Raw genomic sequence first — 27947 nt, 5'->3', positions numbered from 1 at the left:
TTTTGCCCTCTCCCTTCTAACGAGAAACTATTAGATAACCTGTATGTAGTTAGAGCACTGACCATTATATATCCAAAAGACTGCCGAGTTCAGAAAAACTTGGACTGCTTGTTGTTTGGTAAGCGGCCTCTGCCGCATCCATTTAGGGATCACAGCAGCAGTCAATCAACAAGAGCAATGGCATCTTCTTGGGCGTTAAAGGCTCAGGCTTCTACAAAAGACATTTGTAAGGCTGCCACATGGTTATCATTGTATACCTTCTCTAAACATTATATACTGGATCTCCAGGCCTCAGCTAAGGCGCAATTTGAGAGGAAGGTTTTACAAGCCGTTATTCATTCAGATAATATGGATGTACCAACCCAAGCTACTTAACTGCTTTGGAATATCCCAGCTGTTGTTGCTGCCATAGAAAAGGATGATGAAAATATGAATTTTATTTACTAATTTTTCAATTCTGTCGAGTCCTCTGTGGCAGCCTTCTTCCCTACCTTTTTATTATTGTTTTTATTTGGAATGTAAGTCCTGACTTTGCTTTGTGCTGCCTTTTTAGGAGCTTGGCTAAATAACTGACATGGGGTAATGCCACACTTCCTGTAGACCTGCATCAAAACACTTGTCCTACTTCAGCTAGTAGGAGAAGCTATATTCCAGCTGTTATGGGGCCATTGAGGACTCGAAAGTGAAATATCAGTAACTACGTTTCCATGTGTTTTTTTTTTATTGGCATTTTATATGTTGTGGGGTTTAATTGTTGCCTTTCATCCCTTTTAAAGGAGCAATCCCACCTTGACCCCCATTCAAAACTTTTAGATCTGTGGGAAGCAGGGGGTCTCCAGAGCTGAATCGTGTTTATTTCAACTCCGGGGACCCCCTGGTTCCCAGATACTTACTGGAGATGATGCGGACAGTACTTCAGGGAGGCGTTATGCAGGCCAATGGGAAGCCACGACGGATAACGTTGCCGCTTCAGATTGGACTGCCTGATGTAGGATATTTAAATCTCCATTTTGTTTCCCCTGTAGAGAACTACAGAGGCGTCACCTTCCCTGGTAAGTATCTCTGGAAGCAGGGGTCCGAGGGCTGAAATTAACGCACTTCACCTTTAGAGACCCCTTGATACCACTCTATGGTAAAAAAAAATTATGTGGAACTGCTCCTTTAAGACAGCAATTTATATATAAATCTTTGATTAACCACACGGGCAATGACATGACATAATTAACGTATTTACTCTGGTAACCATTTGCATTCTTTTTATATGCTAGGTCCTAATTTGCCGTAACTACCGTGGAGATGTGGACATGTCAGAAGTAGAGCATTTCATGCCAATCTTAATGGAGAAAGAGGAAGATGGAGCACTCTCACCAATATTGGCCCATGGAGGAGTTCGCTTTATGTGGATTAAACACAACAACTTGTATCGTATCCTGTTTTGTTATTTTACATTACTCAAGGCTAGTGGTTTCCAACCTTTTTTGGTTAAACCCTATAATTATATTGTGAAATTCTGCAGAACCCCAACCCTCTCTAATAGTAGCTAGATCAGATATATTGCAAATTCTTCTGTATTTGGTACAATTTTCAAATTAGCTAAAAATTGCACGGAACCCCTTAAGGATACCTGCACAATCTAAGATTTCCTAGGAACCCTCGTTGGAAAATGCTGCTTGAAGCAATAAATTATTAATCTTTTACTAAGAGTTATAGCCGTAAAGATGAGCAAAACTACTGTGTACGCTTTGCGTGGAAACAAAACTATTTTGTTTTCTTTCCCAAATAATAATTGAATGCTCTAGAATTTGCTGAGAATATCATTGATGTTCGAATCTGTCCCATAAAGTACACATTTTTGTAGAGTAAGTTTGTTACTAATAGCTTTTCTGATGGCCTAAGTTATTGATTTTTCAACCGGGTTTCCACGACCAACACCGGAGGAGAGCTGGGACAACTGTCCCAGGCCCAGCAGCTCGGTGGGACCCCAGCAGCGGCTCCACAGCTCCCAAGCATTGGCGTGGTGGTGGCTCCCTGACATTCACGTCAATCGCCTCCCTTTTTTGGTCGGCGCCAGAAGTCAGGTCCAACTGGAGGAGGGAGCTGCGACCAGAGAAGCGCAGCATGGGAGTAGAGTTGTGTGTGTGTGGACGGGAAGTGTGTGTGTGAGGACGGGAAGTGTGTGTGTGTGAGGACGGGAAGTGTGTGTGTGTGAGGACGGGAAGTGTGTGTGTGTGTGTGGACGGGAAGTGTGTGTGTGTGTGGACGGGAAGTGTGTGTGTGTGTGTGTGTGTGTGTGTGTGTGTGGACGGGAAGTGTGTGTGTGTGTGTGTGGACGGGAAGTGTGTGTGTGTGTGTGTGGACGAGAAGTGTGTGTGTGTGGACGGGAAGTGTGTGTGTGCGTGCGTGTGTGTGTGTGTGGACGGGAAGTGTGTGTGTGTGTGTGTGTGTGGACGGGAAGTGTGCGCGTGTGTGTGTGTGGACGGGAAGTGTGTGTGTGTGTGTGTGTGTGTGTGTGGACGGGAAGTGTGTGTGTGTGTGTGGATGGGAAGTGTGTGTGTGTGTGTGTGTGTATGGGAAGTGCGTGTGTGGACGGGAAGTGTGTGTGTGTGTGTGTGTGTGGACGGGAAGTGTGTGTGTGTGTGTGTGTGGACGGGAAGTGCGTGCGTGTGTGTGTGGACGGGAAGTGCGTGCGTGCGTGCGTGTGTGTGTGTGGACGGGAAGTGTGTGTGTGTGTGTGTGTGTGTGGACGGGAAGTGTGCACGTGTGTGTGTGGACGGGAAGTGTGTGTGTGTGTGTGTGTGTGTGGACGGGAAGTGTGTGTGTGTGTGTGTGTGTGTGTGTGTGTGTGTGGACGGGAAGTGTGTGTGTGTGTGGACGGGAAGTGTGTGTGTGTGTGGACGGGAAGTGTGTGTGTGTGTGTGTGTGTGTGTGTGTGTGTGTGTGGACGGGAAGTGTGTGTGTGTGTGTGTGTGTGTGTGTGTGTGTGTGTGTGTGTGTGGACGGGAAGTGTGTGTGTGTGTGTGTGTGTGTGTGTGTGTGTGGACGGGAAGTGTGTGTGTGTGTGTGTGTGTGGACGGGAAGTGTGTGTGTGTGTGGACGGGAAGTGTGTGTGTGGACGGGTAGTGTGCGTGTGTGTGGACGGGAAGTGTGCGTGTGTGTGGACGGGAAGTGTGCGTGTGCGTGGACGGGAATTGTGCGTGTGTGTGGACGGGAAGTGTGCGTGTGTGTGGACGGGAAGTGTGCGTGTGTGTGGACGGGAAGTGTGCGTGTGTGTGGACGGGAAGTGTGCGTGTGTGTGGACGGGAAGTGTGCGTGTGTGTGGACGGGAAGTGTGCGTGTGTGGACGGGAAGTGTGCGTGTGTGTGGACGGGAAGTGTGCGTGTGTGTGGACGGGAAGTGTGCGTGTGTGTGGACGGGAAGTGTGCGTGTGTGTGGACGGGAAGTGTGCGTGTGTGTGGACGGGAAGTGTGCGTGTGTGTGGACGGGAAGTGTGCGTGTGTGTGGACGGGAAGTGTGCGTGTGTGTGGACGGGAAGTGTGCGTGTGTGTGGACGGGAAGTGTGCGTGTGTGTGTGGACGGGAAGTGTGCGTGTGTGTGGGGACGGGAAGTGTGCGTGTGTGTGGGGACGGGAAGTGTGCGGGGACGGGAAGTGTGCGGGTGTGTGTGGAGACGGTGTGCGTGTGTGTGTGGAGACGGTGTGCGTGTGTTTGTGTGTGTGTGTGTGTTTGTGTGTGGAGACGGTGTGTGTGTGTGTGTGTGTGGAGACGGTGTGTGTGTGTGTTTGTGTGTGTGGAGACGGGGTGTGTGTGTGGACGGGGTGTGTGTGTGGACGGGGTGTGTGTGTGTGTGGACGGGGTGTGTGTGTGTGTGTGGACGGGGTGTGTGTGTGTGTGTGTGTGGACGGGGTGTGTGTGTGGACTGTGTGTGTGTGGACTGTGTGTGTGTGGACTGTGTGTGTGTGTGGACTGTGTGTGTGTGTGTGTGTGTGTGTGTGGACGGGAAGTGTGTGTGTGTGGACGGGAAGTGTGTGTGTGTGGACGGGAAGTGTGTGTGTGTGTGTGTGTACGGGAAGTGTGTGTGTGTGTACGGGAAGTGTGTGTGTGTCGACGGGAAGTGTGTGTGTGTGTGTGTGTGTCGACGGGAAGTGTGTGTGTGTGTGTGTGTGTCGACGGGAAGTGTGTGTGTGTGTGTGTGTGTGTGTGTGTGTGTGTGTGTGTGTGTGGACGGGAAGTGTGTGTGTGTGTGTGGACGGGAAGTGTGTGTGTGTGTGTGTGTGTGTGGACGGGAAGTGTGCGTGTGTGTGGACGGGAAGTGTGCGTGTGTGTGGACGGGAAGTGTGCGTGTGTGTGGACGGGAAGTGTGCGTGTGTGTGGACGGGAAGTGTGCGTGTGTGTGGACGGGAAGTGTGCGTGTGTGTGGACGGGAAGTGTGCGTGTGTGTGGACGGGAAGTGTGCGTGTGTGTGGACGGGAAGTGTGCGTGTGTGTGGACGGGAAGTGTGCGTGTGTGTGGGGACGGGAAGTGTGCGGGGACGGGAAGTGTGCGGGTGTGTGTGGAGACGGTGTGCGTGTGTGTGTGGAGACGGTGTGCGTGTGTTTGTGTGTGTGTGTGTGTTTGTGTGTGGAGACGGTGTGTGTGTGTGTGTGTGTGGAGACGGTGTGTGTGTGTGTGTGTTTGTGTGTGTGGAGACGGGGTGTGTGTGTGGACGGGGTGTGTGTGTGTGTGGACGGGGTGTGTGTGTGTGTGTGGACGGGGTGTGTGTGTGTGTGTGGACGGGGTGTGTGTGTGTGTGTGTGTGGACGGGGTGTGTGTGTGTGTGGACTGTGTGTGTGTGGACTGTGTGTGTGTGGACTGTGTGTGTGTGTGTGTGTGTGTGTGTGTGTGTGTGTGGACGGGAAGTGTGTGTGTGTGGACGGGAAGTGTGTGTGTGTGGACGGGAAGTGTGTGTGTGTGGACGGGAAGTGTGTGTGTGTGTGTGTGTGTGTGTGTGTGTACGGGAAGTGTGTGTGTGTGTGTGTGTACGGGAAGTGTGTGTGTGTGTGTGTCGACGGGAAGTGTGTGTGTGTGTGTGTGTGTCGACGGGAAGTGTGTGTGTGTGTGTGTCGACGGGAAGTGTGTGTGTGTGTGTGTGTGTGTGTGTGTGTGTGTGTGTGTGTGTGTGTGTGTGTGTGTGTGTACGGGAAGTGTGTGTGTGTGTGTGGACGGGAAGTGTGTGTGTGTGTGTGTGTGTGTGGACGGGAAGTGTGTGTGTGTGTGTGTGTATGTGTCGACGGGAAGTGTGTGTGTATGTGTCGACGGGAAGTGTGTGTGTATGTGTCGACGGGAAGTGTGTGTGTGTGTGTGTGTCGACGGGAAGTGTGAGGAGGGTTGGGGGGCAGTGGAGGGGGAGATATAAAGAAAGGGACTGTTGGGGGATGGGGACGACCGAAACGGACAGGGGACTGTGTGAGAGTTGATGTTTCCCAGTATTTCAGATTATAATTCTAGGGCTCCTTAACCAAAAAAGGTTGAAAACCACTGGCTTACGTGGTCCAAAATGCCGGTTCAATTTTACAAGAAAGAGAGAAAAAAATATCTCTTGCTATCTTTAAACCTTCTCATAGGGAAAATCACTTCCACTGTTTGAGATTTGCATTGCAGTCATGTTACACCTTGAATTTAATTACCATTTACAACACCTGTAGTCAAATTGAAGTAGAGAGAAAAAGTGGTGCTCAATAGTAGTGTGTGCACTCTAGACATATAATCATAGTCCATAAGAGAGTAGGAACACTATAAGTCTTCCTTAAAGACACAGTCCATAGGTGTATATAGGTGGGCAAACACAGATCTAGCGGTCAGTCTGCCAGACTACCGCATAAAAAGGTCAGTGATGCACACCCACTTAGCACATATACATCCCCAATATAGGGTCAAAGGTATAGTAATAAGGGCTATAGCCCCTTACCTGCCCTTGGGGGTATCATGAAGATCCTGTAGAGATAGTGTTCCAAGGCGTGCAATCCTGAAGTAGAGGTAACTGGTAGTAGATAGAGCAAAGGAGTACAGCCATCAACGACGATCCAGATAGGAAAATAATTCATGGGCAATTCCAGAATAAAAGACAGGGTAATTTATTATGAAGACTCACAGGAGGATAAAAAACAAACGGACCAACGGGACGAAATGCCTTGGTGCGTTTGTGTTTTTCATCCTCCTGTGAGTCTTCATAATAAATTACCCTGTCTTTTATTCTGGAGTTGCCCATGAATTATTTTCCTATCTGGATCTTCGTTGATGGCTGTGCTTCTTTGCTCTATCTACTACAACACCTGTAGTACCAAGTAACTGTGATGGATTTTTAAACAATACAATATTTGACCGTGGAAAGTAAAAATGTAAAACCTACCAGTTTTGCATTGTTAAACAATGTAATTTTATTTCTCACTAGCAGTGCAAACAAAGACTGAATTGTTTAGTTATAGTTGTATACTGTAGATACATTACCTTTAAAATTATTGATACTGTGAAAATCCCTCCATAGCGCTTTCTGGCAACGAAGGGTGTAAATACACCTTTATCCTTTATCCTTTTGACAGACTTCAAGTGATTATTTGATTAATTTTCGTATGCGCTAAAACGCTGGAGTTTCTGTATGTTTTTGTCTCTGTCCATCTCACTTTTACATTACCAGACATAAAGCCCGATCATTGAAAGATATGTTTTCCTTAACACTTTGTTTAGTTGTTGCAACCTCTAAGAAGAATGCCTGTGTATCTTTGGTATTCTCATTTCTTTACAAAGTGGTCCAGGTGAGTATTTGGGGCTGTCCCATTTAGGACCAACGTGGTCTAGTGACCGTGGTACATTTAGTAGGCTATATGTAGCGGAGTGCTGTCCGTTTTAAAAGTAAAGAACACGTTATTTAGATGTTATTTCCTGATAACCATATTATTTGGGATGTTCACCTTATGTCTTTTGTGTGACCACTTTTTGTGGATCTGTAGGTAAATTATCAATTGTTGCCTTTTTAATGAAGTAATTATAATGTTAGTGGCGAAGAAAATAACTAGAATAATATACGATGCGCATGTTTTTCTAGGACCCAATGAAAAAATAAAACATTAATTTTGAACTGGCGACAAACCAAAAAATCTACTAGGACTGCATTTTTCTTACAAAACCAATCAATTAACATAAATACTGTAGTAAATACTTTTAGGGAGCTAAATTTAAGAACTTTTACATATTTATAAAAAAAAAATTTATTCATAATTTTTTTTTTTTTAATCTTATCCAGTGCTATATGTTTTAAAATAGAACATAATTGCAAATTATATCAGAATCAGACTAAAAGCTCCTTTGACAGGTGCAAAGTGTTTCACATTTCTTTCTGATTTCTGTAATCACGATTATTAAATGTTTTTTTTCAGGTATTCTCTGAATACTTCAAAGAATTAGAAGAAGAAAGTATACGTGATAACTTTGTTATTATATATGAGTTGTTAGATGAATTAATGGATTTTGGCTATCCTCAAACTACGGACAGCAAGATCTTACAAGAGTAAGTAGTCACATTATTTTATTAAACCTTTTTCATTTGGATACTGTCAGATCTGCGTATTAGTTCTTAGGAAGGTGTTATTAAACTGGAGTGATAAACTTCAAACTGAAATGTGCAGGCAAATTGAGGTTAAAACCTCCTCAGTCAGACCATAGAGAGAGACATCAGGTTCTCCACTGAAAAAGTTGAGCACAACATAAAACAGGTGTTTTTACTTAATAAAAGCACAATTGGTCGCACTGATACTCACAAGCGTTAATACAAAACAAGCGATGTGGGCCCAGGAACACAACATCCCTCTGCTTCCTCCAAATGGAATAGGGTCGTCCCTTCCGGAAGCAGCGCCTGCTTGTGAAAGTGAAGTCTAAGGCCTGGGACATAGTGAGTTTTAAGCTCGCTGAGGCGGGCTGGGCCGTGCTGTGCAGATGCACAAAGCCCCTGCATCTGTCAACAGCGAGGCTATAGTTTCCCCCTCCGCATGCGCGCTGATGCGCGTGGAGGCTGAGAAACTTTGCCGAGACAGGCAGGTTTGAAACTTGCCGCTCGGGGAAGCGGAGGAGCGGTCCAATGGGAGCGGGGGACTAGCCCCGCCTCCCGCTCTGCCTCCTGGCATGCCTCCGCCCCCAGAGCGCGCTCACTGCCTCGCCTGCAAGGACAGGAAAAAGCCCCATTTTCAGCAGGCGAGGCAGAGCAGGAGCGCGCCTCAGCGCGCTTAAACACACTATGTCCCAGGCCTAAAGCGTGAGGGTTGAAAATGGTCTACCTGGTGCAGTCCTAAGTCTCATGGCGGTGCCTTCCGCATTTCGTAAAACATCTTCCTCTGGATATTATTTATTATTGGTTTATATTTATTTTTGGCAAATGTAAGCTTTTTTTCATTTTGCTGGCAGACTTAAGTTTAATATGTTAGGGTTTTTATTTCTCACATGATCAACAGCCTTTTAGTTATTAAACTCCATATTGTGTGTCCTGCAAATATTTAATCTATTTAATCTATTTTCTGCCAGTGGGGCCTGAAACGCAATGGGCTATGACCGTGAACACGGTACATTTAAAAAAAAATGGAACCAGAATAGACACTCTATCATTGGTTTGTGGCTTCATGTATCTGCTACCTTTAATTCAAGACTATTGAGAATAATGTAGTATGTTACAGATACATCACTCAAGAAGGACACAAATTAGAAACTGGAGCCCCTCGTCCACCTGCCACTGTTACCAATGCTGTGTCTTGGAGATCAGAAGGAATTAAATATAGGAAGAATGAAGTTTTCCTGGATGTTATAGAGTCTGTTAACCTGCTGGTAAATAGATTTTGCTTTAAATGGTAACGTTATGATAATGATATTGATGGGGCAACCCTTTCTTGGACCAAAGTTTACTAATGGATATGATCTGTTTAAGGGGTTGCCTCTGTGATCTGATTGCATTTTGTTTCTAACAAAATCAGACAACCTTTTGTAAAGAATTTAAAAGTCCAGTTGGCTTCCTTAAACAAATCTCACCATGCTAATGGCAAAAATGTGGCTGCTTTGTTTTTTGGGGAGAAATTCCTTAGGAGCCTCTGAAAGGGGGATTGTTTGTCAAGTTAGTGGGTCAGTCGTTAAGTATGTAAATATATTTATTTGTATAGCGTCATCCATGTACAGGGCTTTTCACAGCAGTAATGGACAATAAAATAATATAAAAAAATATATATACTAGCACTCACCCTGTCTATTATAATTCAGCTTGAGATGTTATGACCCTGCATCTACACTGCAATATGTATACAAAATCCATACTGGATCAGCGCAGCAAAGTAAGTTAAAGATTTGCGTTTTCCCTTTGATCTCACCAAATTTCTTTTAAGCCTGATGTAGGGGCCGGGAGGCCTTGAAACGTTGCTCTATTGGGCACATATAACAGTGTGTGTCTTCTAACTTTTCTTTTCCATGTGTGTGCTGATTTGTTCCGTATTGCAGCTTTTTTTTTTATATTTTCCTTTTGATCTCACCAAATTTCTTCTTTAAACGTAAGTCCTTCATTTTCTTTGGTTTACTTTTTGAGTGCTGATCCAGTATGGTTTTTGTATCAAAATAATATAAGACATTAGAAGTTGTTCAAACATAAAGGAAGAAAGAGGCCTTTTTGCGAAGACATTAAAATCAAAGTACTGTAGTATGTAGGGACAATTTATAGGGAAAACAAAAGGGTGTTATAGCAAGTGCATATGTAATGGGTTATGTGAGTGTATGCAAGGGACGAATACAGTGTAGATACTAAAATGCTTCATTAAATAATAATATGTTTTTGTATAGTGCTGCTAGTTATACGTAGCGCTTTACAGAGACATTTTGCAGACACGGGTCCCTGCCCCGTGGAGTTTACAATCTGTTTTTGGTGCCTGAGGCACAGGGAGATAAAGTGACTTGAAAAAGGTCACAAGGAGCCGACACCGGGAATTGAATCAGGTTCCCCTGCCTCAAACTCTGTCAGTCAGTGTCTTTGACTCACTGAGCCACTCCCTCTCCCAAAGAGCTGAGTTTTGAGAGAGTTCTTGGAGAGAGGAGCTTGTGGGCGGATCTTGCGTGGAAGGGAATTTCAGAGGTGAGCGGCAGGAAGGGAGCGATTGCAGGCGGGAGAGGGCATTGCATACAGAAGACATCATTGAGCAGAAAGCAGGAGCTGAGCAGATATTGTGAGACATTAGAGCTGATTGGTAAGGATGGGCAGAGGAGTATATAACCTTGATATATCCTCAAATGTATCCTATTTCCCATAAATAAGTGTAAATTAGGCTAAATCGCCCTCTGTCTTATTTTGACCACTGGTCTACAGGCATCTCTATAAAATATTTCTAAATTGCAAATAAAAATATCACTTTCTTTCTTCCTAGGTTAGTGCGAATGGAAATGTATTGCGCAGTGAGATAGTGGGATCCATCAAAATGAGAGTGTTTCTATCAGGAATGCCTGAACTTCGTCTTGGATTAAATGATAAAGTTCTATTTGAAAATACAGGACGTAAGTATATTCTCTCTTCAATGCGGATCATTGAAGTTGTGTTTTTTTGCCGTTCTGCTTTTAAAGGTGCAGTTTCCCTTCATTTTAAATGAAAATATTTTTTTTACGGAATTTGTCTTGCTGTGCGACATGGTGTCTGGTTTGAACAGGTTTTTTTTTTTTTCCTTCCTGCTCCTTGAATTTTCAAAAAAAAACAAAAGTTCTCCTAAAGATTGAGCCTTAAAGCAAAGCTCAGGAAAAGACGGAAGCTGGAGATCACTAGCACCTCCAATATCTAAAATCGCACCACATCCATTTGCCATTCGAGTCAATGACTTTTAACGTGGGTCACGCTGTAGTATCTGGCACTGGAGTTGTGAATCCTGGCCAAAAAGTCTCATCAGAAAATGTCAAAATAAGATTGATTCTCTTAAGTTTCTGACGTCTGCATGGAGAGTGGAGCAAGTTGGATTAAATGGCAGAAGTTGCCATACAGTATGAACACTTTACTGCAAGCTTTGGGCCTTTTTTAAATGAAAATCAAACAAAGCTAGAAAAAATAATGGTAATCTGCTTTAAAGGCATCCCATGGAGCTCCCTTTTTAAGAGTTTAGTTTTGGGCAGGCAAATGAACCTATGCATTTTTTATTTATTATTTCACATATACGTAGCAAAACTTACTGTACCCAGCTGAGCGGGCAAATAAGCAAACGGCCGCGGCGCTGGGGACAGTGTCTTCTCGATAGCGCTGCGGGTGGGTCGATGCTCCTGGATTGCACCCCCCGCAGCGTTAATACGTCTGGGTCATGATTGTCACGTCGCGGGACTGCGAGTGAGCTTGGCAAGACAAACCGTAAGTCTTTCTACAGCTATATAATGTGGCAAAAACTTATCTAATACCAACTGTGTGTAGGGGTTAATGACGTACTCTATACCCAGAGAAACTCTTCCCCCAAGAGATGACATTGCCATTTTTAAATCCTCCTAGGTGGAAAAAGCAAGTCCGTAGAATTGGAAGATGTCAAGTTTCACCAGTGCGTACGTCTCTCCAGATTTGAAAATGATAGGACTATATCTTTCATCCCTCCTGATGGGGAGTTTGAGCTCATGTCATATCGTTTAAACACACACGTAAGTTTTGTAGTGTGCGTTTGTAATTATTTATTTATAACAATATTTATATAGCCCCCTTATCCAGGTTGCACATTAGTTAATAAAACTTGCTTGGTTAATGGGCAGGGGTTGGGGGTCAGGTCTCTGGATTTAGTCTTGCCTGTGACATGAGGATGGGTCTGTCAGTGGGGACAGAGGAGGCAATTGGTGAGGTGGGTGACGTTTGCAGGGTTTTGAACTTGAGGAAGGGGTGAGCGATCATGGGCATTGTGGAGGGTGGGGCGTGGAAGAGGATGGATATTTTAAGTTACAATCTGTGTCTGGTAGAAACAGTATAGCCACTGGTCAGCCTCTCTTGAGGCCAATAGAAAGCTGGGACATAATCGGGAGATGACATTGCAGTTTCCGATAGGGTCACCCCGCAGCCATCTTTGTGTTTCTTGCAAGTACTAGTAAATGTAAAAAATTGGAATCTCTGGAATTGCAGAGCTGTGAGTTGTGCAGTTGTGCAGTTGAGACCTTGGGGGACCACTAGTTCATAAAAGGTTCAAAAACAATCATTTTTGGTGGACATGAGGAGCGGTTGCTGCTTTAAAGTACTAATCTCATAGTCTTGTTCTATAGTGCTCACTATTCCTCCGCCGTGTGCGCGCGCGTGTCAATCATAGTTGGCTGTGTTTGGCATCCGTTTGCGGTGGCGCAGCAGACAAAAGAAAATATAATAAATTATTTTTTCGCGCTGCTGCCGAGTCGCAGGCCAATCAGAGCACGCTGTCACGTCCCAGCCGCCCACGTCACCACCTGCAATATCTAAACGAAACACGCGCACGCACTATAGAACAGCCCTTAGATGGCCCATTTTATTTCCTCTCTACATATAATCTTTGCTTAGCTTTTCCTTCTTTATATACTTTGTTAAATCTTCCACAAGTTTAAGTTCTTAACTCTGTTCAGAACTTTGAAATTGTAGGTGCAATCGCAAGTATAACTTTCTAACTAGCTCTTAATGAAAGCAACATTTGTGTTATGTTTGAGTATTGTTTGCAGTTAAATTATTGAGTCTACATTTAATTGTATAGTGGTGCAGATTGAGTTAGTCCTTCCTAGTACCCAAGTGTTGCATAGCTCAAATGTAGCTGATTTTTTTTTTAATAGACATAAGTAGGCATTTCCATTGTAAAAATATTCTTAACAATTGTTAGCAACTCAGTCCTCAAAACCACAGGTAAATTGTTCTTTTATATATATATATATATATATATATATATATATATATATATATATATATATATATATATATATATAATCAAAAAATAAATAGATGATACCGTTCTGTGGCTAACGAAATGCTTTTATTTGTGCGAGCTTTCGAGATACACTGATCTCTTCTTACACTGATCTCTTCTTCCGGCGATGTTACAATGAATGAAGCAACATCGCCGGAAGAAGAGATCAGTGTATCTCGAAAGCTCGCACAAATAAAAGCATTTCGTTAGCCACAGAACAGTATCATCTATTTATTTTTTGATTATTGAAGCTCGGCTAACACGGTACTGATACCTCTACATGTAATATAAATATATATATATATATATTCTTTTTTTTTATCTTTTTCATTTTTCTTTGACTAATGGTATCATAAATACTTTACAAACAAACAGATAAACAAAAGCCGCTGATACGCTTGATTTCAACAGACCTGGAGAAAAGAGACAATCATTTGTTACCTGATACAAAGACATTAAAATTGCTACTGTAAGGGTGATTGAATCCTTTGCAGGAAGCCATTTACTCAGATGTGTTAATTGTGTTTGCTTGCTTTGTGGGACTGTTCTTTAGCCATGGCAAAGTATGAACACATTTAGGGGCAGATTTACAGAACTGCTGATGTATCGTAATGGTTGGTCGCACACAGTCAGTGCAGATTCCTCCACAGGGACGGTTTTTGTCCCGAGTGCTCATGGAATCCCTGCAACCAGACTAATGGCCCATCAGGATTAACACAGCGGGGGTCCCTGCTTCTGAGTAGGACTACCTCTGTGTGAATACTACCGGACTGCAAGTGTAGACTGAATCAGTCACTCTCCCTGCGTCGCGATTATAGAGCAGGTGCGCGCGCCGCGAACACAAATTAGGCCACCCATAGTGCGTGCGAGCATGCAGAACAACCGTGCAAATTTTGAAAATACAATTCAAATTTTTTTTTTCACGCGACGGCCGCGTCACGTGAGCAGTTCAGCCAATGAGGGCGAAACAGCTGCATGATGCCTACGCCACGCCTCCCGATTGCCTCACAATAGCCTCCAGCCGAGTGCATGTTTAGCGCGCGTGACGACACGCACTATAATCGCGGCCCAACAGGCGATCGCGCGGCTTTTATTTTAATAACATATTGAAGCAAGGTGTCTCCGGAGCTGAACCCCATTAATTTCAGCCTCGGGGACCCCCTGCTCTCCGGGTTACAGGTCCGCAGTATTGGGTGCTGGTATCTCCGCCAAATTCTGCCACGTCACGTGACAGGGACATTTAAACAATGCAGAGAGATACCGGCACCCCATACTGGGGCCTGTAACGCAGGAAGCAAGGGGTCCCCGAGGGTGAAATTAATGCGATTCAGCTCTGGAGACCCCCTGCTTCAACACTTATTGTTATTAAAATAAAAGCAGCTTCATTACCTTAGCGGCTAGCCACTAAGGTAATGAAGGGGTAAACCAGAGTACCTGGTTTATTGGTGGTAGAGGGGGTGGGTTAACCCCTCTCACTACCCACTCTGGGTCACCCACCCCCTCTACCCCCAATAAAACATAAACATTAAAATACAATGCAACAGCCAATACTATTCAATACACACATTGATTGCCAGTGTGGTTATCGAGCCAGCATATTGTAAATAAAAGTTGTACTTACCCCTGTCAGAATGTGAAGGTCGTCCATGTCCTCATCTTCAGTGGGCACCGACGGTTAAATAAAAAACTTGACTGGCCTGTAACCCCTTAACCCCTATGGTAATTAAACAGTAACTCTTTCCCCCACCCCCCCATGCTACCCACCCGGGAGGCCTAACCTCCCTCACTGGGGCAACTACCTATCCCCCACCCCTTCTGCCCATTGATCGGCACTGTGGTAAACCATGCCCACAATATGGACATGGATTGCCACAAAGGCAATGAATGGTCATCCTAAAAATTAAAAACAATAAAATTAAATATATTAAAATTAAATAAAAACAAATATTTGCCTATAAACCAATCGATTGTAACAGTGGTTATTTATACCTTCAATGGGGATTGATAAACATATTGCCAGTCAATGGCCATCCTAAAAAAAAATAAAAAATTAAACACAAATAAAATATAATCAATGTGATTCTTACCTTTGCCGGTATGAAGATTCATCCAACTGCGGCACCAACTTTTGCCCACGACGCAAAGATCCTCATCAGCATGATGCGAAGAAGTCCATGATCCTCAGTTGCTTGCAGAGGAGGCCGTGGTGAATAGTTCTTCCTTCTTTTCTTCTTTTCATCCTTTTCTTCTTCAACAAGTACAGGAGATGTTGATCCGACGGCTTCTTTGGGCTTCTTCAGGCCTGTAACGTCACATTTGACTGACAAATGGTACATCCACCAATCCGATTTTTTGTATTTTTTATTTTTTTTAATGTGACGTCATCTTAAAGGGATGGAAGCCAGCCAATCAGGTAGCATATGCTTCCCTCCCTTTTAGATGACATCACTTAAAAAAAAAATGGAAGCCATTACATGGTACATCCACCAATCTGATTGAAGGATGTACCAGATGTTGCCTTTCCTTTTTTGAGTGATGTGACATCACCAAAAAAGGAGGGAAGCCGGCCAGTCGGGTCACATGCGTTCCTCTGTTTTTGGTGATGTTACATCACGCCAAAAAAGGAAAGGCATCACATGGTATATCCACCAATCCGATAGGCTTCCATTGTTTTTTGTGTCATTGGGATGGCTTCCATAATTTTTTTTTTCTGAAGTGACGTCATCTGAGAGCAGCAGTCCAAGCCAACTTTTTTTTTCCCCCCCCCTTTATTATGTACATCAATACAATCCACACAATGATAAGTAATTAGCCAAGTTGCTGATCCGTTCTCCAGTGATCGATCTGCGAAGATTCGGCTCGGGGGTTCACTAAATTACTGCAGAGGAGTATTCTGCAGTCAGTTGAATGCATATGCATATTAATGACAACGTTCTGTGGGGAAGATCATGTGACCAGGCAGTCACTTGATATAATTGAGCTCGTGCACTGCTAGAGAGAGAGTAGGGCTCAAAAAGGGGTGTGCCAGAACCTGTTTCAAAAGAGGAAGCGGATGTGACTTTGTAAATGGTTGCCATAGAAACAAAAAGGCTTGTTATATAAGACAATTTAAAAACTCATTCAGAGTTGTTAAAAAATGTAGGATATTGCTTGGTCTGCAGCTTTAAAGTGAGGAAGCATATGCTACCTAATTGGCTGGCTTCCTTCCCTTTAAGGTGAAGTCACATCGGTAAAAAAAATGGATTGGTGATGTACCATTTGTTAGTCAAATTTGACGTCACAAGCCTTATAAAGGCCTGTCACGTCTCATTTGACCCAAAGAACTCGTCGGATCAACATCTCCTGCACCTGTTGGAGAAGAAAGAAGAAAAGGATGAAGGAAAGTACTGCTCACCAGGGGCCTCCTCTGAAAGCAACTGAGGATCATGGACTTCTTTGCATTATGTAATGAGGATTATTGCGTCGTGGGGCAAGAGTTGGTGCCTCAGTTGGATGAGGAGGATGAATCTTCATTCTGGCAAAAGTAAGAAACACAATAATTTGTATTTTATTTGTCTATTTATTTTTTTAGGATACCCATTAACTGGCAATGTGTTTATCTATGCCCCATTAAGGTTATAAATAAACACAGTGACAATCATTGCATTTTTTGGCAAATGTTTGTATTTTACTTCATTGTAATGTATTTTATTTTGTGGTGGTTTTTTGTAATTTTTAGGTTGCCTTTCATTGCCACTGTGGCAATCCAAGCGATGAGAATCAATGGGTAGAGGACATGGGGGGGTGCGGGTAGTGTCTCCGGGGATGGTGGTTAGGCCTCCCGGGTGTGTAGCGGGAGGGGGGGGTTAACCCCTTAATTGCCATAGCGGTTAATAACCACTAAGGTAATGCAGTAGTTAACTTCTCCCGCAAGGCCTAAATACCCATCCTGTGGCAACTACCCCTTCACCCCCCCCCCTTGTACCCCCAATAAACCAGGTTCTCTGGTTTAACCCGTTCATTACCTTAGTGGCTAGCCGCTAAGGTAATGAAGCTGCTTTTATTTTAATAACGAAGTATTAATTTCAGCCTCCCCTGCTTCCCGAGTTACAGGCCCCGGTATCTCTCCCTATTATTTAAAAGTCCGGGTCACGTGGGCCACGTGACGCAGAAGAATTTAAACATGGCGGAGATACCAGCACCCCATACTGGGGTCTAACTCGGGAAGCAGGGGGTCCCTGAGTCTGAAATGAACGCGGCTCAGCTCAGGAGACCTCCTGCTTCAATACTGGTATTAAAATAAAAGCCGCTCGATCGCCGGTAGAGTTGCGCATATAGTGATTGTCTACTCACTGCACATCTCTTACAGACTGATGCGGGGTCCAGTAGGATTCCCCCCCCCCCCCCTGCCAAGCACTGTGCCGTGGACGCGTGACTCTTGGTCCACGGTTTACCTGCACATGTCCTGCGGCTGCTGATAGAAGATGCTAAATCTGTATGCTGAACTATTTTGTGACACGAAGGCTTAGCTGGTATAATACAAGCATTTTTGCCTAAATAATAATCCTAAACCGTTGTTTTTTGTGTGTTTTTTTTTCCAGGTGAAGCCTCTGATCTGGATTGAATCTGTAATTGAAAAACATTCCCACAGCCGCATAGAGTACATGATAAAGGTTAGTTACATTAACCACTCCATAGTACCCTTAAAACATTTTATTTCGGAGACTTCCTGGGTCGTTAAGTGTTATATTCTTTAAAAAAAAAAATATTTGGGTTGATATTTCTGGGTAAATGAAGGTTTTGTCACTGGAGGAAGGGGGAGAGAGGTGGAGTTACCCCGCTCAGCCACTGGACTAAGAGAGTGGAGACAGGAGTGGTGCTATCAGGGATAAAGGCGTATATGGGAGAACGGGAAAGAATCCCAAAGGATGCACTCACTGGGAATGGAACTCAAAATAAATAAATTTTAATGATATCAAGAACAAACAAATTTCTATTAAAACCTAACACAAGGAGCGCATGTTTGTCTCAGCGAGATATGGAGTGCTAACTACAAGCCTATTCCCGGATATGAACACTGTATTAGTGATCCAGGCAAAAGGCTAGTTAGTGAGAACCTGGTGGTGATAATAGTGGAGAGTGGTATCTGCACAGGTAAGTATGGAAACTATCATCAGGTATGTTTGCACTTAGTCAAAAAATGACCAGTTTGTAATCACAGCGTGGAGTGCTATTTTCTACTCTAGCTAAATTTGATGTGGGCCAAATGCGGATCCCACTAGTTAGATACAGCACTATCTGTGTTACCACCTGGTGAATGATTTCTGCGGAAACTACTCAGCGTTTTCAGGTACTCTGCCAGTGATACGTCCTGGGGTATGAGGGGTTATATGACCAACTGCCTCTGTCTAAATGCGGCCTTTATGATCAGTGTTATTTCCCACGAGGGAACTGGAAAATAGTGGGAGCTCTCGTAACCTTGTCTGACCTGCATGCAGCAGAATCAGACGCCTAAACTACTAATAGGCAACAGATTACAGCATCACTACGACTATAACGTCAGCCACACCCACTTAATATCCTGCCCTCCATTTGAACAGAGCTGCACAAAGGCCAAAAACAAACACCCCCCCCCTTTCCTTGAGGGGAAAGTGGCACACCAGCACCATATCTGGCTCTGTGCACCTGTCTCACTTTTTGACTAAGTGCAAACATACCTGATAGTTTTAATAGAAATTTGTTTGTTTTTGATATCATTAAAATTTATTTATTTTGAGTTCCATTCCCAGTGAGTGCATCCTTTGGGATTCTTTCCCCTGTTCTCCCATAAATGAAGGTTTTAACATCTTATCCAAAATACAAAGTAACAACTTCTAATTGACACACATGCCAGTGACCTGAAATAAAAACCCCTGCGATAGAGCTGCATTAAATAATCCTGCATACTCTTAAACTACACTGCATATTCTGGCTCCCAACAATAATTGCAATTGCTGATTTTCTATGGTCACTCCTAGTCTCCTCCATCACCTCCAAACAGCAAAAAAACTACTGTGCAGAGATGTCAAAGGCAGGTGCGACACAGAATCCACATTGTCGCCCTTCAGAAGCAGGAGCTGTGGGAGGTCGAAAGAGTACAGAGCTGTAATACTTTAAACATGGTATTTGTTTCCCTGTATAAATCCTTGATACGACAACCTCAAATATTGGGTACAATTTTGGGCACATGGAGAAAAAAGGTCCCAGACTAATCTGCCCTCCAACTCTTTAGTAGGTAAATGTAGCAAATATAAAATAATTTTATTAAAGTCGATGTGTATAAAAAAAATGCTCCTAATCAATAACGACGCAATAAACCAACACAACATAAAAGTGGATAAGAGCCTGCTGGACCGGGAGAGTGATGTCTCATGAGTCCTGCTGCTTCACATCGTGAAAGTAATTCAACATATAGCAATAGCTATAGTTCCCATAAGAGTAACCATAGTTTAAGTGCCCCGTCCACAATACCCTAATAGGTGGTGGGTAGTAATCTAGAGTCAGCTGATATTCAGACCTATAAGGCCAGACCACATGCGGTGGGATTGAGTGCCACATGGATGTGTGGAATCCGCCCCCTATCAGCATATGCTGGTATCACCGGTCTGTGGGATCCGATGGACGCAGCTATATAGAGGATGCCCTCCCACTCCTGTATCTATGGTTCCCTACCCTGATACAGTAAATATTCTATTAGTCCAAACAGATATATACAGGTGGTACGGCCCGGGGATTCGTGCTACAATAAAAATGTCCGCTGCAACTACCCCATGTATATTAACCTCCTGGGTATGTTGTTCAGGGATCAAGTATCTGATGTACAGTCGGCACACCAGTGTTCATCGGGTCACTAGATATACCAGAGCTAAGGGACGTTCCATTAGCTGTTAAGGATAACAATAGATCAATAGTATAGTCTGTTACAGATGATTATTCCTTCTGATCGCTAGTACATGCGCCGAGGATACGAACCGCAGCGCTGCTATTCAGTCGCTAGAGCATATAGACATAATAAGAATTAGCATACTTGTATCATCTACTGATGTAGTGATCTGGTAACACAACATTGAGCTCTTTGGCAGTATGACAACTGTAAGGGGACGCATATACAACTAACAGCTGACAAGTGCCGGGAATGGCTTACAACAGCGAGTGAGTTTAAAGCCAAATTAGCAACCGGATAAGTTTACCACTAGCAGTTGCACAGTAGATCAGTAATTTGGTCTATCAGAAGAAATTAATTGCTTCTGGTTCCAGATCACGCGCGAAAGCGACAGACCGCGGCGAATGTATTCAATCAATGGTGCACATAACCATAGTGGCATAAATTAGAGTATTTATATACTTGTGTCCTGTTAGTTTCATGCGCAACTGTAGCAGTTTGATAGCACGAAACTTCAGCTCACAGACATGACAGCTCATAGCGGGGATGTGTGTGGAGCTAGCAGGTAGCAAGTGCCGAGGATGGTATCGGTCAGTTTTCTGGTTCAAAGCTAAATTGCTTCTGCATACGTAACTGACAAGCCTCGTGCTCTGTAGGCACAGAACATTATTAAAACGACGACGAATAAAAATCAATAGTTGGACGCATTGTCAGCGCCTGCCAGTCTGCCCTATACGTGGTGCCACGGACCACTACCTCAAATAATCGATCACTAAATGTGAATATAGGTTACTGTAGGGAGCAGGTGTGTGTGTGTGTGTGTGTGTGTGTGTGTGTGTGTGTGTGTGTGTGTGTGTGTGTGTGTGTGTGTGTGTGTGTGTGTTTAATATGTGGGGCTCAGGATATATTGAGGTGTATCATGTTGACTACCAGTGATCCAGATTATCGGGCTGATGACAGGAAAATATATTTCAGCGCATGGGATCAATTTAAGGAGAGCACTTAATGTCTCAGAATCCAGGGGATTCCAAATGAGATCTCACTCTAGATGTGTGTGGTACAAACAGTAATTTAATAAGGGCTTCGTCACACAACCCCTGATGAAGCCCTTGACGGGAGAAACGCGTAGGGTTAACTTTACAAACACTTGAAACCTTCAACCAGCCAAAGAAGTGGTATATCTGTGAGAGAGGATACTATTATTCAAAAAAAATTTGTTGGCGCCAACACTCCTAACATTGGACATCACACGATCGACGGGGGATAGCTGGAGTAAGAGATGTGAGGTGGAGTATGCAGATGTAAGACGCAAGAACACTGAGACACGAAGCTAGCAGCACCTTTTTGGAGGCGCATCACGTGACCGTTAAGATACTTGCGGACGGAGAACTGCACTGGACGGCAGCAGAGGAGGAAGTGGAGCAGCTGGTAGGTCGCAGTACCCCAAGGACATGTGCAGCAAACCACTCGTTTAAGCCGGAGGCAACAAGGAGCAGAGAGGAACTGCTCCCACCTGTAGTATCTCACAGATAGTACAGGTAACTGCAGCCTGCACCAGGTGAGTGGAGCCAAAATATCTCTGCTGAGAGATCAAATACAACTGTGGAAAGTTTTGTGTGAAGAGCCAGCAACACTCCAGGTGAAGGGTTAACACCTGCACATACTTAACCTGTGTATGCACAGTAGCCCATTCTTTCACTCTGTGAGAGCTGCAAACAGTGTACAAGATATCTCTTTAAGGGATCTGTGTTTCCACTGCTCTCCTACCTCTTCCCTCTTACCCAGCCATATATACTACAAGTACAGAAATATAAAGATTGACTATCCTTACCACCACTTACATCAACTTATCTCTTATTTTTATAGCATGCTCTAAACGAAGAAGCTCAGTAGTACTACTTTTTTCACCAACAAATTTTACTGCTATATACCATCAGTTAGACTTCATTGATTTCATTGACAAAATATGTTCATATGATTTTTTCCTTGGAGGCAAATATTTAGTGATCTGCATTGGGTTCTGTCTGCTACACCTAAGGGGTTTACAAAGAGGATTTAATAGTCTTCATTGTTCCCCCAGGAAGGAAGTACAGGCTCACCACAGACATCACTAATATTGCAGACATTTTAAATGGTTATATATATGCATGCAAATGTATGTACATAAGGGGTGCTTTTCAGAGTAACAAGCGCCTGTTCTTTTAGAAGCTTAGTATAAGATGAATGTTTTATTTTTAATTTAATATCCATTTTTGTGTTGGTGTAATTTTTTGCACCCAGCTGGGATAATTGTTTTATCAAGTTTTTGCTTTGTTTTATTTTATTAAATCACTGTTTGTACCACACACATCTAGAGTGAGATCTCATTTGGAATCCCTTGGCCTCTGAGACATTAAGTTCTCTCCTTAAATTGATCCCATGCGCTGAAATATACTTTCCTGTCATCTATTCTTTATATACGTATGGGAATTGAAGACTCCCTTCCAATATACCTCAGCAGCAGGCGTCATTCCTTTTGTATAGTGATAATACCATTACTTACATTGTTGCAAGCTCACTTAGCGCCATCTTTTCTGTCACGGTAGCTAGTGATAGGTTATAATAATACACACCAAAATATCTGCGTTGAATTGAACACGACGTAGATATAATAAATATAGTTTATTCCTTAAAGAAGGTGAACACACAAGATATACAAATAACAGGCGAAATATAGACACTTAACGGTTGGATAAGAAAGCAATCAGGATACAGGATTGGCAATTCCTTCCACAATACAGGTTCAGATGAAGACATCACGAAAAGACACGAAGACAACTGAGTATAGGATTGACACTGGTTTATATGTAATTCCAGTCCTATACCTTATCATTGAGTGCAGGTCATTGGAGAACAATTACCTGCACCCAATCTCTCCTTGCCACCTCACCTGAGGGGTACCGTAATACATGCCCACTGGGTGGATATTATTCTAATCGGGCTTATTTCCCTAGCCCCTCGCCCACAAGCTTGGCGTCTTAAATTCTGGCTTGGCCAGGAACCCCTTTGTCCCAAGGTGTGAATTACCACACTTAACATCAAGTACCCATGTCCTGCTTTCCATTGTGCTCGCATACACAAGCAGGGTGGGGGAGTCTTTGATCAGGGGTTTATGATAGACCACTTGTCTCCCATCCTGAGCATTACCATACCATATGGGCTCTTGAGTTTTTATACCAGACTCAAAATACAATTCATTCTTTAATACCTTCACATATTAAAATAATCCGTTCTGCTGGCCCAAGCAGGCTGAAACTTGCCAGTCCCTCATGCCTGAGGTGACTCCATGGTGGCCAAGTTTCAACTCTCTGCGACCCCCAGAACCGGAGATACATAAAACAAGTTAAAATCCCCCATTAACTTTAATGCAGGATTCTCCACCATAGGTAGAATATATCTCTGCTTTTCACACTTTCCCATTGAAATCAACGGGCTCCGCCGTTGAAGTCAATCGACTTCGCCGCTATAGTCTTTCAATGGGGCAACTCCGCCATTGAAGTCTATAGGAAAACCACAATTTTTCACATTTGCCCATACTCCGTCTGGTTGTTTGGAGAGGGCTGGAGATGGCCATGCAGTCGTGCCGGAACAGTGACTACATGCGACCCAAATCCCAACTCTCTGGTTCTCGCAGAACCGGAGATATGGACTTACCCTTTTTACCTTTTCGGACTTAGCCGTTTTAAAGCCACGTGGCTTTCTCCCATTGGAATCAATGGCCGGCGCCGCCATAGGGTATGCATGGGCCGGCGCCGCCATGGGACGACCCTCGTTTGTGAGCGCGACCCTTTACGGGGGTCCCTCATTCTCGGACCCGATGGTGGTCATGTGTGGGGGTTCCTAGGGTCTAGGGGCAAAAAGAACTTTATTTCTGGGTGCCCTAGAACTTGAACTCAGGGTGATCAAAGCGCTCTTTAAGAAAATGTTTCCGCTCTTGCGGTCTGCGGTTTGGATGGCTGCCAACCCGTTCCTGGAGGTCGGCGCCGAGGAATCCCCATTGAAATGGATGGCTCCATTGACTTACAATGGGGAGCCGCCGCTCCTCCTCTCGGGCGCCATCTGCAGGTCTTCTACCGAAACAGGCCCAAATCGCCGGAATCTCCATAAGGTTGTATTGGGCTGCAATGACGACTTATGGAGAGCTGCAAAATGGAGCCTGAATAGGCGGGAAAAGGGAACAAAGGGCAATAAACACTGAACTAACATTAACCCCTTCCCTCCCGCATCAATCCCATTGTATGTGTTAGTGCAAACACTGGAATGGGAACAATACACATTTACAGGGGAACATACATTTGGGTACCGAAGCAGAGTAAAAACACATTACTGGACCGCAGTCCAGTTAACCCCTTGCTTCCCAAGTGAGAGAAAAGGGTGGACAAATGGGGTGTAACACCTTTAATACCGGGCCAAACCCCCTCATGACATTTTCCTTTTCAGATTATCGGACTACCGGTGTTACAGGACTCTGGTAACGAAAGTGTTAACCCAGTGTCACCAATTTAATGCACAAGAGTAACATTATCTTCTTGTCTTTTTATTTGATTCATTGTTTTTTTTATTAAAGGTAATGTGTGTGTTCCACGAACAAATGTACATTGAGACAGGTTTTTCTTTCTGCTTCTTTCCTATAGGCCAAAAGCCAGTTCAAACGCAGATCCACTGCCAACAATGTGGAAATTCACATTCCAGTACCAAACGATGCAGACTCGCCGAAGTTCAAGACCACTGTGGGGAGTGTCAAATGGGTTCCAGAAAATAGTGAAATAGTCTGGTCTATAAAATCTTTCCCGGTAAGGGGGCAGGGGCGAGGCAGGGGAAGTGTGTGTGGTGTGTGTGTGGTGTGTGTAGGATGTGTCTGTGTGTGTGTAGGATGTGTGTGTGTGTGTGTGTAGGATGTGTGTGTGTGTGTAGGATGTGTGTGTGTGTGTAGGATGTGTGTGTGTGTGTAGGATGTGTGTGTGTGTGTAGGATGTGTGTGTGTGTAGGATGTGTGTGTGTGTAGGATGTGTGTGTGTGTAGGATGTGTGTGTGCGTGGGGTGGGGGGTGGGGAGTTGGGGGGTGTAGGGTGTGTGTGTCTGTATATAAAATAAATATATCATAAATATATTTGGTGTAGCCAGGATTACTTTAACCTCTGGTGCATTATGATGGGATATGTTGGTATATTCTGTCTGTGTGTCTGTCTAAAATATCTAATTGTGTTTGTTTTAAAAAAAAAAAACTGAAAACCTTATTTTCGTCATATCTTGCAGAAAAATCACTCAATTTTTATGAAAATGTGAGCAATGATAGATCTGTAACGGTAGTATATTACATTTAAGAATTATTTGATAATCCAATAAATATTCTTTGGAATTGGTGACCTTAAGTATATAGTTACAAAATGGTGTTTAACGAAGAAGATAAACCCATTTATAAAGTGCTTAAGACAGCAAAAATTGTGGTCCAAAATGATTACATAAAATGTTCCTGATAGAGGACTGAAAAAACGAATTCGTTAATCAACATATAAGTCAGGAGTGGGAACAGCTGGATCAATGTGTTATCGATTATGCAATCCGTTAGTGGCGTTCTCATCATCGGGTATGCGTTTCAACATGAAGACATTTTGAACACACTTTAAACTCATTTAATAGTAATTTTAGTAAATTAGATTACAATGGTTTAACACATTTACAAGCTACGATGGAAAAACTCCTATTTCCTGTTCCCCACATGGCAGTGGGTACTAATTGGGTTTGGCTTGTCCCTCAGCGTTGTATTACAGTTAATTCTTCTGCAGGGACCCGGTATATAAGGCCCTCAATACTTGCAGAACAGTATTTTTCAGGACTCACCTGGACTTCGATAGTGCAGTTTAATCTGGCATTTGCAACGTTGCGTTGCCATGCGTCATGTGAATGACGCTGCGTTGCCATGGGGATGCGTCACCAGAAGCCGCAGGAGACACGATAAGGGTCTTGCAGAGGCCTCGCGTGCTCCCCTGGCATTTCATTTAAATGGTATGGGGAAGAACGCTGGCCCTCTAAGTGCCGCACCCTCCCCAGTTTGACCTAGAAGATGAACGCCAGAGGAAGGATAAGTTTTTCTGTAGTTCTCAGAAAGACAAAAAAGTTTTTTGTTACTTTTTGTCATAAGAAAAATGATGGAGGCTGAAGGGAGTTGGCCTAATAAAAAAAAAAAATAGATAACTCCAAAGAGGTTTTCCAGGATGTATCCATTCGCTAACAAAAGTCAAGAATTGGTAAAATCCCCCAAAGGTGGATGCTGCAATTACACCCATTGCAAGAAGGACCACATTACCAGGGGATTATGCAGTGTCATTCCGCGACACAATGGATCGAAGGATGGAGAGCGTCCTCTGAAAAGCCTTTTTTGGCAGCAGGTCTTTCTTGCAAATCCGTGGTAGCAACAGCGTCACTTTCCAGAGCCATGAGAATATGGTTAGCCGATGTGGGAGAAGCGTCGGAAAGCGGTGTCGAGTTTCAATTTTGTCAGCATTATCCGTAATCAAATTTGCAACTGGCTATATCGCCAAAGCCTCCCTGGACGTAGTACGTCTGTCATAAGAAGCATGCCCCTGTCAGTGGAAGCAAGAAGGACCTTGTGGCTAAGGCATTGGGTAGCTGATCCTACTTCCAAAAAAAACCTTTGCTCTTTACCTTTTGAAGGTGATTTGCTGTTTGGGAAAAAAAAACTAGACGCCATAATAGCAAAGGTATCAGGAGCAGAGAGTACTTTTCTGCCCCGGAGTCAAGAAATCGAAGATTCTTTACACTACAATGAGAGAGAGCCTTAGGCCCGGGCCATAGAGGGGTGAGGCGAACCGAGCCGTGCTGACGCTGAGGCGCCTGCTGAAATCTGGGCGATTTCATGCCAATACAGGCGAGCCAGCGGGCGCGATCGGAGCCGGGGGGAGGTGGTTGGAGGCGGGGCAGTGACGTCGCTGGGCCAATCGCCCGCGACGCACTGACGTCACGGCGCCGTGACGTCGACACTGCTATGCTGTGATTGGAGGTTTTCAGCCGACAGCGCGCTGAAAAACAGCTTGGCGCTTGGCTGAAACCTCCATCTCGTTAGCACGCCTGCGGACGCTCGCGTGCGCCCCCTCTCAAGGCATCCTCATTGAGGATGCAGGGGCTCAGCGCGGAGCGTCCGCACGCATCAAAACGGCCTGTCCGTCTATGGACTCGGCCTTATAGAGAAGTCCTACTTTTGCCCGATAGCAAACATGGAGAGGTGGACAAGGGAGCCTCTCTTGTGGCCCCCGAGGAAGAGGATCCCTGCAGTGTGCGGTTGGGGTAAGACTGGCTCAGTTTGCTGCTGTATGGGCACAGCCCATAAAAGACAACTCTGTTCTGCGGATTGTTGCATCAGGTTACCAACTGGAATTTGAACAAGAACCTTGATGAAACAAGTTTCGAATATCCCAGAATCCAACACTTTCTCTCCCCCCCCCCCCCCCCATGAAGAAAAAGCCTTGAACAAAATCCTGAATTCTTGCTAGACAAAGTGATAAAAAAAAAGTTCCATGTTTACGGAGGAGATCAGGCATCTACTCCAAAATCTTTCTTGTCAAGAAGGCACCCGGAGAATTTTGGGTGGTTTTGAATCTCAGGGAAGTGAATGTTTTTCTACACATAAGAAAATTCAAAATGGTGACTCTAAACAAGGTTAATCACGGAGATTGCTTATTCTCTATAGATCTGAAAGATGGGAATCTGCACATACCAATTGCACGAGCATCAAAAATATTTAAGATTTATGGTATACCGAAAGCATTACCAATACACCTCCCTTCCATTCTGACTATCGACCTCTGCCAGGACTTTCACCAAAGTAGTGATTACATTGATAGCCGAAAGAGATTCAGGTTTAACCTTAACCGTAAAGTATGTGGTGAAGCAAGGCGGGACCAGAAGCAGAAGGCTGTTAACTCTTGCAGCATCAATTCTTCTTTGGGCCGAACGGCATCGCCACAATATCGGAGCGGTTCACATTCCCGGATGCCAGAATCAGACGGCCGTTTCCCTAAGTCGAACCATTATTCACCCAGGAGAGTGGGAGTTGGACTCCCAGGC

The 27947-nt window shown here is 44.2% G+C and overlaps 1 protein-coding gene across 3 annotated transcripts in view; it reads left to right on the top strand.

The window, feature by feature from the left end:
* The window catches only part of AP1M1 (adaptor related protein complex 1 subunit mu 1), a 92011-nt gene that overhangs the window by 15434 nt on the left and 48630 nt on the right, over positions 1 to 27947 (top strand). For all 3 annotated transcript variants that reach the window (XM_075612988.1, XM_075612989.1, XM_075612990.1), the window contains 8 exons: positions 1269 to 1425; positions 6720 to 6787; positions 7409 to 7539; positions 8696 to 8843; positions 10418 to 10544; positions 11512 to 11654; positions 17503 to 17574; positions 24497 to 24655. In XM_075612988.1, coding sequence (XP_075469103.1) covers positions 1269 to 1425; positions 6720 to 6787; positions 7409 to 7539; positions 8696 to 8843; positions 10418 to 10544; positions 11512 to 11654; positions 17503 to 17574; positions 24497 to 24655 — 1005 coding nt within the window. The remainder of the gene's footprint in view (positions 1 to 1268; positions 1426 to 6719; positions 6788 to 7408; positions 7540 to 8695; positions 8844 to 10417; positions 10545 to 11511; positions 11655 to 17502; positions 17575 to 24496; positions 24656 to 27947) is intronic.

Source organism: Ascaphus truei, chromosome 8 (genome assembly GCF_040206685.1).
Source record: "Ascaphus truei isolate aAscTru1 chromosome 8, aAscTru1.hap1, whole genome shotgun sequence".
NCBI classification, from domain to species: Eukaryota; Metazoa; Chordata; class Amphibia; order Anura; family Ascaphidae; genus Ascaphus; species Ascaphus truei.
Note: the sequence above shows the minus strand (reverse complement) of the source record. Positions and strands in the feature narration are given on the sequence as shown.